Source organism: Ipomoea nil, unplaced genomic scaffold, assembly GCF_001879475.1.
Source record: "Ipomoea nil cultivar Tokyo-kokei standard unplaced genomic scaffold, Asagao_1.1 scaffold2939, whole genome shotgun sequence".
NCBI lineage: Eukaryota > Viridiplantae > Streptophyta > Magnoliopsida > Solanales > Convolvulaceae > Ipomoea > Ipomoea nil.
In genome coordinates, this window is record NW_017619367.1 from 273,075 (window position 1) to 286,105 (window position 13,031).

The following is a 13,031-nucleotide window of genomic DNA, read 5'->3' on the forward strand; positions in this document are numbered from 1 at the left end:
ACACATCCTCCAAAAACCCAGAAGTACGGATCACTTCACTTTTAGCAGGTCAGGGCAGGGCATTTCCCTCTGTTCATCTCCATTTGATCTCAATTTTTTCTTCCACCTTTGCTTGAATACAACAGAGAGAGATAGAGACTTGGGAGGCGCGGAAGGGAGTGATCCTCCTGTGAAAGTGGTAGTGGAGCACACTATTCTTCGCTGTATGTCAGAGGAGAGCTGTTGCTATTTCTACGGCGATCAGTATTACGGCGGTTACAGTGAGCTCGCAAATCCATTGCAATGGCCTCAACTCCGGAAAAAGCGACGCTCCAATCTAGAAATGACTCCGTCGTCGCCGCTGCCGACGGCGATGTTTTGCAGGAATGGACCTCCTCCGTCGAACGCCAGATCGGCCAGCGGGAAGCTGTCGCCGCCGCTTCTCCCCTGGCGGCCGTGATCGACTCCATTGAACAACCTCCTGCTTCTTCTGCTAAAGGTATACATCCATTTTCACGTTCTGTATACTGTTTCTCTAGCTGTACTTGGTGATTTAGATGCATGCATTGGATGACTTCTCTTTCTGTGCACACACGCGCGCGTTACTGAGCGTGTTAAGATCATACTGATACTTTTTGAAGAAATAATACGGAGTAGTGATTTTCCTTGGTGTTACTATGAAATTGTTGATTTTGGAACATTTTTGCCCGTAATTTTATTGTTAAAAAATGAAAAATATTCAACATTTGTGTGATCTGTACTTCTCAGTAAGTGAAATCTCTCTAGCTCGTTTTCCATTTCTCTATTCCTCACCAATTGGAAAGTATTGTTTTCAATTTATTGTATTTTGATATTGGAGAGAACTTCTGGTCTGTTTATTTGTTTTGTTCTTATAATATTTTAGTTCTTGTGTTTTATATTTCTTTTAATACGAATTTTCTTATTCCTTATCATCAAAATGGAAGTAACGGAGTTGATTCGTTTAGGGCAAGTGTCATCACTCTTTTTTATGCAGAGTTTTGGGTGGGAAGTTGTAATGATCTCTGCTCTAAGATACTTTTTGTTGTTTTGCTAGTTTCAGTACTACCAAACACTATGAGGGCTCAAAGCCGCCATCCATTAGATCCTTTAACTGCCGCTGAGATCTCAGTGGCTGTGGCAACTGTCAGGGCAGCTGGGGCAACTCCTGAGGTTGTTTTTTGAACAACATTATTGATTTTGCTCATTAAGTCTAGTTGTGTAAATATCTTTTAACTGTGATTGGAATGTTTAGGTGAGAGATAGCATGCGGTTTGCTGAAGTTTCATTGGTGGAACCTGATAAGAATGTGGTTGCATTAGCAGATGCCTACTTCTTTCCTCCATTTCAGCCATCATTACTACCCAGGACTAAAAAGGGTCCTGTAATTCCCAGTAAGCTTCCTCCAAGGCAGGCAAGACTTGTAGTTTATAATAAGAAGTCAAATGAGACCAGCTTCTGGATTGTTGAACTCTCTGAGGTGCATGCTGTAACTCGGGGTGGCCACCATAGGGGTAAAGTCATTTCGTCAAAGGTTGTGCCTGATGTACAGCCTTCAATGGTATGTGACTCATTTTACGGTTAAATATACAGACTAATTTTGTCACATTGTTCATTAGCTAGATGTATCTGCTGGTTTTAGAAATATTGGAGTACATAACTCACTAGATTGAGTGCTGCATATATGCTGTAAAGGTTTACTCATAAAAATGATTTATATTCCTTTGTGAATGCAATTGTGCATGTGTTGTGTGTAGTGGAAGTCTCTTTGATGTCTGCTTCACAATATACCCAATTATAGGCTTTCCGTATTCCAACTGAAAATAACTTAATAAATAGAAAATATAAATTCTCATGCATATAAAAGCTAGAGGATTTCATTAATATGCTTTTGTATATCTCTTTGTTGGAGTGTGTTTCAGGATGCTGCTGAATATGCTGAATGTGAAGCTGTTGTGAAGGATTTCCCTCCTTTTCGGGAGGCAATGAAAAAGAGGGGTATTGTGGATATGGATCTTGTGATGGTGGATGCCTGGTAGGTTTTGGCATTTTGTTTACCCAAACATTTGTGAGTCTGTCATATATGCCTACTAATTCACCTTTTTCTTCAGGTGTGTTGGTTATTACAGTGAAGCTGATGCACCTAGTCGCAGACTTGCAAAACCACTTATTTTCTGTAGAACCGAGAGTGATTGTCCAATGGAAAATGGTTATGCTCGTCCAGTTGAAGGACTTTACATACTGGTTGATATGCAAAATATGGTTGTTATAGAGTTTGAAGATCGTAAGTTGGTTCCCCTACCCCCTGCTGATCCATTGAGAAATTATACTCCTGGGGAAACCAGAGGAGGGGTTGATCGCAGTGATGTAAAACCTCTACATATTATTCAACCAGAAGGTCCTAGCTTCCGTGTCGATGGACACTTTGTTCAGTGGCAGAAGGTACTTGATTAGTTTGGCAGCTTAACCTCTGATTATTTCTCCACACTGGGCAAATTAATATCTGTTTAATTGAAATCTGTTTTGCAGTGGAATTTTCGCATTGGCTTCACCCCCAGAGAAGGTTTAGTTATCTACTCAGTTGCATATGTTGATGGTAGTAGAGGCCGTCGGCCTGTGGCTCACAGGTTAAGCTTTGTTGAGATGGTAGTTCCTTATGGGGATCCAAACGATCCTCACTACAGGAAAAATGCATTTGATGCAGGGGAAGATGGCCTTGGTAAAAATGCTCACTCGCTAAAGAAGGTTGAAGTGCATTCTATTGACATTCATAGATTATGTTCTCATGCATCTCTACTTAGCTTTGAACATAAATTGATGTTAGTTACAATTTAAAAGTTCTACTTTGGTTGTAGGGTTGTGATTGCTTAGGCTACATCAAGTACTTTGATGCACACTTCACAAATTTTGCTGGAGGTGTCGAAACAATTGAAAACTGTGTTTGCATGCATGAAGAGGATCATGGAATCTTGTGGAAGCATCAAGACTGGAGAACGGGCTTAGCTGAAGTAAGGCGTTCGCGACGGCTGACAGTATCTTTCATATGTACTGTGGCTAACTATGAATATGGCTTCTTCTGGCATTTTTATCAGGCAAGTTATTTAGTTATTGTTCAATAGAAAAATAAATGTTTCTGTTATTGCCTCTGAGATTTGAGTTCTTCATTTTACAAAGACTATTTACCATTTCCACCACAGGATGGGAAAATTGAAGCTGAGGTTAAGCTTACAGGGATTCTCAGTCTTGGAGCTTTGCAGCCAGGGGAAGTAAGAAAATATGGGACCACTATTGCTCCTGGTCTATATGCACCTGTTCATCAACACTTCTTTGTGGCTCGTATGGACATGGCCGTTGATTGCAAGCCTGGAGAAGCACATAACCAGGTTTGTTTATTCTTCATCAGCTAATCTATTGTTTAGTCCCCAAGCATATGGATGATTGAGCTAGTAAAATAGTTTTTTTTTTTCCTTGAGTGATCAATTCTTTGAAATTAAGCTTTTGTGACTTGTGTGCTTAATTGTATTATAATATATTTGAAAATCTGACTACTGTGGATTATGTATGTCACTACTGATTCACGTTTTCTTTTGTCTATATATCAATCGTGATCTTCGTTGTCTGGAAAGAAACAGACCAGAGTCTATGCACTCTTTATTGATTGTTGATTTGGTAGTCACATCAGATTCAGTCCCGACTTCTATAACTCTTAATATTATTATATGCTTAATGCAATTCTTGTTCCTCTGTACTCTGTAGGTGGTTGAGGCAAATGTTAAAGTTGAAGAGCCTGGAGAGAATAATGTCCATAACAATGCATTTTACGCAGAAGAGAGATTGCTCAAAACTGAATTGGAAGCCATGCGTGACTGTAATCCTTTATCTGCTCGGCACTGGATTGTAAGACTTCTTTCTCTTTAGTGTAGCTATTCCCCTGTTTGATCTGGTAATTTAAAAGAGTTCAAGCTTTTGAAACTCATATTACTTCTTAAAGTAGCACATATTAATGATTCATGATATAGTTTCTGTCCTTTGCTAATGTGTAGTGGTTGGGTGTTCCCACTCTTTTGAGTTACATATTAATCCCACAAAGTAAACCTGTATTTTGTAAATTCCAATACATTATTAAGTCTGTTCACATGTAAATACTGACAAGGATCTATTTTGTCAATCCTATTGAGCTTTGTCTCTGTGAGTGTGGTTATCCTTTTAACTTGAAATTTAAATGTGGTTTTTGACATCTTATACTGCTGTTTGGTTCAAATGTTGCATCCTTTTACAAAATTAACGAGAATTCTTGTAGTATAGAAGTACTTCAATAACATTGGATTATATGTTATGTCAACAATTAGATCAAGAACACAAGAACAGTCAATCGCACTGGACAGTTAACAGGCTACAAGCTTGTACCTGGCTCGAACTGTTTACCATTAGCTGGTACAGAGGCAAAATTTCTGAGAAGAGCTGCTTTCCTGAAACACAATCTATGGGTTACACCGTATGCACGTAATGAGATGTTTCCTGGAGGAGAGTTTCCTAATCAGAATCCACGTGTTGGAGAGGGATTGGCTTCTTGGGTTAAACAGAATCGACCTCTGGAAGAAACCGACATTGTTCTTTGGTTAGTGTTCTCTGTACATGATAAAATTCAAAGTTAATTTCTATATTGGTGGAGGATAAGTCACAAGTGTTTCGTCTTTCTTTTTATTTATTTATTTTTTAAATTTCCAAACTACTATGACCATCATGCATGTTTATAGCTTGGTGCTGCACAATGTGCATATTTTCTTGGCTTATATAGCCTGCCTATACAAAGATAAGACAGAGAAATACATAGAAGAATATTCAATGAGTGCAATTATAAAGTATTAAATGTGGTTTTTCAATTTCACAATTATATGAATGTGATATGGTATCTGACTTGACTGTCAAAAATCTACAGGTATGTTTTTGGAGTGACTCATGTTCCTCGGCTGGAAGACTGGCCGGTAATGCCTGTGGAGCGCATTGGTTTCATGCTCATGGTATTCAACACTTGAACTTGATGATTCCTTTGTATAAAATACTGTACTATGTAGCTTACAAGGAAGCACAATGTGTGTGCATTGGGAATTTAACCCTAATTGTTTTTCGTTGCAGCCGCATGGATTCTTTAATTGCTCACCAGCAGTAGATGTGCCCCCAAGCTCCGCGGATCCAGATCCCAAGGAAAATGGAGTGATTACAAAGCCATGCCATCCTGGCTTGGTTGCAAAGCTTTGAAGGGAAAGCTGTAGCTGCTTCTGCTTGTTTTATATCCGTTGATTTGTGTCTAATAATATGTGCAACCGTACCGTTGGTGGATTCTTGAAGTGCATTTGCCATGTTTTAAGTCATATTTTGTGGTTTTGGAGTTTAAACTTTGTTTACCAATTCTGTTGTTCATTCGGCTTGGTGATCTTTGTTTGTAATACTGTTTTATTATGTGTCCAACCATAGCGTTGGTGGACTCTTTTCTAGCCCTGTTTAAGGCTATGAGTAGCAATGTTGAATGAAGAAACCTCACTATCCAAAAATGAAACAACACTGCATTCTAAATTTCCATATCTGATGTTTATCAGTTTATGTAAACTCAATTCAACTTATTGATCAGGCACTGGCTAAATTTCTCCCTTCAACTCTAAGGTTCTGAATAGCACTGGTATTCACAAACCCTTATAATTCCCAAGTACATAGAATTGAAACCAAGCAGTTGGGTGAAAATTAATCATCCATTCCCACTACAGAATAATGGGACTCCAGACATAATTCGGCTAACTAAATTGGGTATGGGCATGCTAATGACCTTGTGGTTTAGTGGTATGAAGTAGTTCTCTTAAATAGGAAGTTATGTGTTTGATCACTAGTGGGGGTGATATTCATTTTTTGTGTTTTAGTAAGAAAATGTTTTCTTTGAATTTGAGGTTTTCCTTTGTTTGGTTCACAAAAAACATTTTCACGGCCCCACTTTGGTATTTTGTTTTCCATAGAAAACAAGTAGGACAATTATGTCCTTGCCAGCTTTTCTTAATTACTGTGTAGGGATATAATTGTCTTTATATTCATTATTCCTTACCATTATAAACCTAACCAAACAATGAAATTCATATCCCTAATAATTTTTTTCCACCAACCAAACAATAAGGCTCGTTTGGTTCACGGAATAGGCCGGGAATGACATAGCATTCCCAGTAATAGGCCTATTCCTTTGTTTGGTAACCATTTCTATTACCAGGAATAATATTCCTGGTATAATAGCCTATTACTCAAATAAGGTAATAGCTATTACTAGGGCCCCCTGGTATTAGCTTATTACTGAACGTTCAGGAATAGATTTTAGAATCTATTTTCTTTTTTTACCCCTTTCTATAACCTAATTTTTTATCCTATATATAAATTTATCCTATTTCACCACCGTCGTCGCCACCACCACCATCACCGCCGTCGCCCCCACCACTGCCACCCAGCACCACCACTACCACCCAGCACCACCACCGCCACCACCATCGCCGCCGCCACCACCACCGCCACCAGAACCACCACCCAGCAGTAGCACCACCACCACCACCACCGCCACAACCGTCGCCGCCCCCACCACCACTGCCACAACCGTCACCGTCACCACCACCACCGTCGCCCCCGCCACCACCACCACTACCACCCCAGCACCACCACCACCACCGCCGCCACCACCACCATCGCCACCGCCACCACCATCGCCACCATCACATATTTTTATAAGGGTATTTATGTCTTTTAAAACATATTTCATTTATATTCCTTAAATCAACCAAACACTGTAATATAATTCCTAAAGCCTATTCCTTCCGCGAACCCCAAACAATAGAATACAATTCCTATTCCATTCCTTATGGAATATCATTCCTATTACCTCAAAATTCATTTCGTGAACCAAACGTGCTGTAAAATCTATTTTCTTGAAATTTATTTTTCATGAAATTTCAATTCCATTTTACTTCAAATATTTTTCAGCGAACCAAACGGAAGGTAATTGTTTCCTTTCTTCTGCATTGCATTTTTTTTTTTATCATAAGAGAGGGGACCACCAAAAAGGTAAATTCAGTTGTCGATACTCATTACCGCACGATGATCTACCTGACCAACTTGATTTCTTCAAACCAACTCAATCATTCTTGGGGGACTTATGAACTCCTTTAAACCTTGCTCATTACGAAGCACATATCTTGCAAGAGCATCAAGCACTTTACTTTGCTCCCAGTAGATGTGGTTGAACTTGAAACTAACCTCCCAATCTTTTCTAAGAAAATCTTTGCATACTAGGACCAAATTAGGGTCAATACCAGATCTTCTGCATTTCATTTTTAATACTGATATTCAGTGATTTTTTTGCTAGCTGTCCAGGAGTCTTGTATCTTAATATGTACATTTATTATATTCTTTTAATAAAAAAAATACTTTTGTTAATTTCACGGTCAAAAAGATCCTTGATCTTATGTCTTTCTAAATATTTGAACAAACTAGTTACAAACAAAGTATGTAAAGATACATAAATAAATAAATAAATGTTAAGCACCTTGTAGTGACCTCAGATCTAAACCTAATCAAAATATTTCTCATTCGCTCTCACTCCTCAAATTCTCACCCGAGGTCTTCGATCTTCTTCTTCTTCTTCATCGTCGCACTGCTCGGCGCTGGCAGGTAATTTATTTTCTTAATTTCTTACCTTTAAATTTAATTTAATAATAATTTTTTTTGTTTGCTGGCTCTTTTTCCAGTATATGTTGGATAACCGTTGGTAAAACCGAATAATAATCCTACAAAATAAAGATTTTTTTTTCTGTAGAAAAAGGAGAAGGAAAGGATGAAGAGATATGCTTGTGTTTGGTGTAGGGTTTTTAGTACGAGTTAAGCGATCATTATTTTCTTAAAATCCTATTTGCTACCTCCCACAAGTGCTAGGAGTGTTGTAGCCTAGACTTCCCAAGATAAAACGTACTACGGTTCAACGTTTGAGCACCCAAACGAGTGAACCCGGCGAACTAGAGCAAGATTCTGAACACAGTAGGCTAAGAAAGGAGTAGAAGCAGAGAGTTTTGAGGCTGGAAAAATATGATTTTAGTTGTTGTAAAATTCTGCTGCTCTACCCTCTCTTATATAGGGGACGAACGCACACATGCTTAGGCTTGAGTCAAGCATTTTCAATCTCATTTTGAGATTTGATTTGCATCTCCTTGTGCTGTGCGAAAGAGAGAGCATCTATGCTATACAATTCAATAAGCCTTAAAAGAGCTCTTGTATAAATAGTGGGGCAAATCCTCTTCCCAAAACAATAGTGGGGCAAATCATCTTCCCTTCATTTTTCCAACTTAATGGGTCTACTTTGAGAATCAATATTTCATCCATCCATTATCTGTTTTGAGCGTAGAATATATCAATCTCTTTGTCTCATTACGAAGAACCCGAATCCACTTTGACCCGACTCAATTCGAAAGTGAATCATACTGATAATTGTACTACAAAATAGCCACTTAACATGGCATTTTAAACTATTTTTCCAACAGTGTATATATATATATATATATATATATATATATATATATATATATACTAGTAATTGTCCCGTGCGATGCACGAGCTATTATTAATTTAACAAATTTATCAATTAATTTTTTGACATCATCTGAATTAGCAAAGAAATGGTTTTGGAAATAGAAAAACGTACTTGAGTTTTTGATCTCAAAATTAGTTTGATTAAAAATGTAAGCAATTGATTTAACAAATTTATCAATAGTCAAATTAATTATAATTGAGGTTTAAATGAATATGCCCTGTGCGATGCACGAACAAAAATTTATAAGTATCGTTGTAACGTTATGATACAAAGCTGAATTAGTTTCATTAAAAAATGTAAGTATAGCTATACAATGTAATATTTAAATGTTAAGATAACAAATGCATTCATATTGCTAATCTGATTTGCAATAATGACCTTACAAAGTTAAACGGACAAAGAAAGACCCGGACCACCTCGCGGTTTACAAAAAAAAAATAATGATCTTACAAATCTATTAATATGCATTCACACTTAGGGGGCGGGGGGAATTTTTTTACACTAAATAATATAACATAATAAAAATAAAAGTTTTAATATAACACATGTTGGGCCAATATATAATTACATTTTTTTTTTAATTTTTGGGCCAAATCTATCCATTGCTGCAGCCCATTTTTCCAATGTCCATTCATAGTTTTGGAGGGAAACAAAGATTCTGCTTTATATATATAAAGATATATATATATATATATATATATATATATATATATATATATATATAAATAAAATAAATTATTGTATTGTATTTGTAATTTTGTATATTTGTAATATATTACCAGTGTATTTTTTTTCCAGCAAATTGATTTTTATAGTCTATATTGCATATAACTAGTCGTTATATCATGGACCGCGGTGCATAATCAATTATGCACCGCGCATCAAAACGGCATCGTTTTTTTAAGTAAAGAAATGACGCGCTGTTAGTGTTAACGGAGTGACACCACAGTGTATCTAAATCGACACTGCCTCACGTATTATTTTTATATTATCAAATGAAACTGCAGTTATATCAAAATGATACTGTAGTTGTGGTGAAATGAAACTGCAATATATATAAAATGAAACTGAATAACATTTCACATATTTGAGTATATATTGTACAATGAAGCTGTAATTATATCAAAATGATCATGTAGTTGTATTTTAATGAAACTATAGTGTATATATAAAATAAAATTAAATAACATTTTCACATATTTGAGTGTATAAATATTGAATGAAACTGTAGTTATATCGAAATGAAACTGTAGTTGTGTTGAACTGAAACTGCAGTGTATACAAAATGAAACTGAAGAATAGAGTTATTTTTTGCGAAACGGGAAGAAACAGATTCCGTTTCTTTTCATTAAATAAAACGACATCGTTTTGATGCGCGGTGCATGATATAATTTGCCGACTATATACGGACTGAATACTAAAAATGCGCAAATTATATTATGCACCGCGGTGCATAATCCATTATGCACCGAGGGTATGAAACGACGTCGTTTATCATTAATTAGGGCGCGTTTCAGACGTCGCCGTTAATTGTTTCCGGACGGCTAATTTCTATCATTCGTCGTTATTTCCCTATTTTGAATTCGTATTTCTTTCCTTTTATTAGATTTGTCGTTCTTTCCTTTTTCTTTTCTTTTTCTTAAGATTCTTCGATCTGTTCCTGTTTCGATTTGTCGAATTGCTATCGTTTGGTATCGGTCGAATTATTGTATTGTTATCTATGTTCGGAAACATGAATGAAATAGTAGTTACAAATAGGATTGAGGAGATTGATTCGAATTTAATGATCGTTGATGAGAACAGTTCAGTAATTACAGGTGTATATCATTATATTATGTATTGCAGTCTTGTGTGATGTTTTTATTGTTTGAGTGTAATTGGTAGATATGCTATGGTTTTTTTTTTGTTGCAGGTAAAGATGATATTCCGATCGCTGGCGAATGTATTTCGCCGATTGCATCTGATGTTCCGTGTACAAATTTTATCGACGATAATGAGTATATTCCAGGTATTAAATGTATTCATGTTATTGTTCATGTTCTTATTTGAGTTATACATTATTCAGGATCATGTTACGCAGCTTCATGTTGATATCGCTGTAGTTTCGTTTATTGAACAATATAGTTTCTGTTGTAGTGACCTGAAGTGTCAATTTATATTTTTATTTTGTTGCAGATGATGTTGACCATTCGATTGCTGTTGATGGTACATCTGACCATGTTATTGTTGAAGAGTTAGCTATTCCAGGTTACATGTTTAGTTCGATTCTTAACTGATTTTGAATTTGTTGTGTTTTCAAAATCATGGTAGTCAGTTTCATTTTTAATGCACACTAGTGTCAGTAGAATACCAATGTAGTATCTATAGTTTCAGTAGAAATATTAAAGGGATGTTTTAATAAAATCACAGATAATGAAGAATTGTTGAGACTTTCTGTTGGATCAATAGAAGATGCATTTGGTATATACAATGATTATGCATTTCGTATGGGATTTAGTGCTAAAAAGGGCAAACAATATTATGTTACTGGTACTTGGATTTTGAAGACGAAAATGTTTTGTTGTTCTAAGTCTGGTTTTAGAATAATACCAGATATTCCTAATAGGTGTTACTCAAAGATAGTTACTAGATCTGGATGTAATGCAATGTGTCAATTTGATATAGATTCAAATGGGAATTGGGTCATTACTAAACATGTGAAGGAGCATAAACATGTCCTGTGTCCGACTTCATCAAGTTATATGCTTAGGTCGCATAGGAAAGTGTCTGAGAATCAGCTGACATGTTTAAAAAACATGAAGAGGAGTGGGGTCCCCTTATCGGATGGTATTCGCTTCTTAAAACGTCAGTCAGGAGGGTCATCGTTTGTTGGATTTACTCCTAGGGATGCGTATAACATGATATCTTCAGATTCGGCAAAGCATTTAGATGGCACTGATTCTAATAGTTTGATTGAGATATTTAGAAGGAGACAAATGGATGAATCTGATTTCTATTTTGAATTTGAACTTGATGAGGATGCAATGCTGTGTAACTTTTTCTGGAGGGATGGTCAAAGGAAGGCTGATTATGACTTGTTTGGTGATTTAGTTGTACATGATACAACATACCGTACAAATAGGTATGATATGATATGTGCCCCTTTTGTAGGCATGAATCATCATTGCATGAATGTGATGTTTGGTTGTGGGTTTTTACTCAATGAGAGGATAGAGTCGTTTGTTTGGTTGTTCAAAGTATTTGTACGATCAATGGGTGGTAAGCATCCTCAAACAATAATGACTGATCAGTGTGCTGCCATGGCTGCTGCAATCGCACAAGTATTTTCGAATTCAAATCATAGACTTTGTATATGGCACATCGGGGAGAATTCGAAGAAGCACATAAAAAGTCTGAGAAATAAAAAGGGTTTCTTAGAGCTTTTAAATTTTCTGTTGAAGTACACTGACACCGAAGCTGAATTTGAATTTTATTGGACCAGGTATTTTTACTGATTTTTCACAATGATATTATGTTAGTGTTTTATATTCTGGTGAATTTGTTTTCTGTGTGTTGATTGACAGTACCTGAACTATTAAATGATACTATAGGTTGTATGAAATGATACTGCTTATGTGATGAAATGATACCGTGTCAGTGTTTAACAGTTGATGATTGTATTTGTTTGTAGAGCTCAGCTGGATTTATTCGGCATTCCCTATATCCCCTCTACTTAGAAATATGATCATCAACTTAGAAATATACAGTATAGGTTTAAATTCATGTTTTTTTTTTCTTTATATTTTTTTCAGGATGATGACAGAATATGGGTGCCATAAAAATGTGTGGTTAAATAAGCTATATTCTATTAGGGAGAAATGGTGTCCTGCATTTAGTAAAGAATATTTCTCTGGTGGTATTTTATCATCTCAAAGGAGCGAGTCTACGAATCATTCAATATCTAGAAGATTATCAAAAACAGCTGTGTTGTGTGATTTTTATAATTCATTTGTTAGTGTAGTTTCTGAGTGGAGAAGTAGGGAAAACGGTGAAAACGTGCGTTGTTCACAAGGGTTGGCACCTATGGCGATGAATCATGTGAAGCTCCTTTCACATGCTAGAGACATATACACTATTGAGATATATTATCTTTTAGAGGAACAGTTTGTGAAAGGGACTTCATGCCATCAAGAATCTGTGGGGGGAAGTGGTAATGAGATAAAGTATCATGTGTGGCGTCCTGATGTTGATCTCATTCGTCATGAAGTGTGTTTCAAAGTGAATGATTTGGATATATCTTGTAGCTGCATGTTGTTTTCAGAGATGGGTATTTTATGCTCCCATTCTTTACGCATTTTTAATGTCCACTGTGTTGCAGCAATACCGGATAAGTACATTATCAAAAGATGGACGAAAAAGGGTATTGAAGATAGAATAATAAGCAGTG

The 13,031-nt window shown here is 36.4% G+C and overlaps 3 protein-coding genes across 4 annotated transcripts in view; 2 read left to right on the top strand and 1 right to left on the bottom strand.

The window, feature by feature from the left end:
- Nucleotides 1-5,577, top strand: LOC109162359 (primary amine oxidase-like). Of its 2 annotated transcripts, none has more exons than XM_019311080.1 (12): nt 1-478; nt 1,061-1,170; nt 1,253-1,558; nt 1,920-2,032; nt 2,109-2,439; nt 2,527-2,742; nt 2,853-3,089; nt 3,195-3,380; nt 3,754-3,894; nt 4,347-4,615; nt 4,937-5,018; nt 5,134-5,256. In XM_019311080.1, exons 1-12 carry the CDS (start codon nt 283-285, stop codon nt 5,254-5,256), a joined length of 2,310 nt encoding a protein of 769 aa, XP_019166625.1. In that variant the 5' UTR covers nt 1-282. The 2 variants fall into 2 exon arrangements, with proteins under 2 accessions (XP_019166625.1, XP_019166623.1); XM_019311078.1 differs by having other exon boundaries at nt 2-478; nt 1,055-1,170; nt 5,134-5,577.
- The window catches only part of LOC109162360 (F-box protein At1g70590), a 27,175-nt gene continuing 17,700 nt past the window's right edge, over nt 3,557-13,031 (bottom strand). Inside the window, exons 5-6 of the mRNA XM_019311082.1 lie at nt 6,553-6,558; nt 3,557-3,567 (exon numbers count right to left, since the gene is read on the bottom strand). The gene's annotated coding sequence lies outside the window, so the exon portion shown is untranslated. The remainder of the gene's footprint in view (nt 3,568-6,552; nt 6,559-13,031) is intronic.
- LOC109162340 (protein FAR1-RELATED SEQUENCE 5-like) overlaps nt 10,629-13,031 on the top strand; it is a 2,776-nt gene continuing 373 nt past the window's right edge. The window contains exons 1-6 of the mRNA XM_019311062.1: nt 10,629-10,737; nt 10,781-10,852; nt 11,015-11,134; nt 11,270-12,086; nt 12,397-12,500; nt 12,606-12,975. Coding sequence (XP_019166607.1) covers nt 10,629-10,737; nt 10,781-10,852; nt 11,015-11,134; nt 11,270-12,086; nt 12,397-12,500; nt 12,606-12,975 — 1,592 coding nt within the window. The remainder of the gene's footprint in view (nt 10,738-10,780; nt 10,853-11,014; nt 11,135-11,269; nt 12,087-12,396; nt 12,501-12,605; nt 12,976-13,031) is intronic.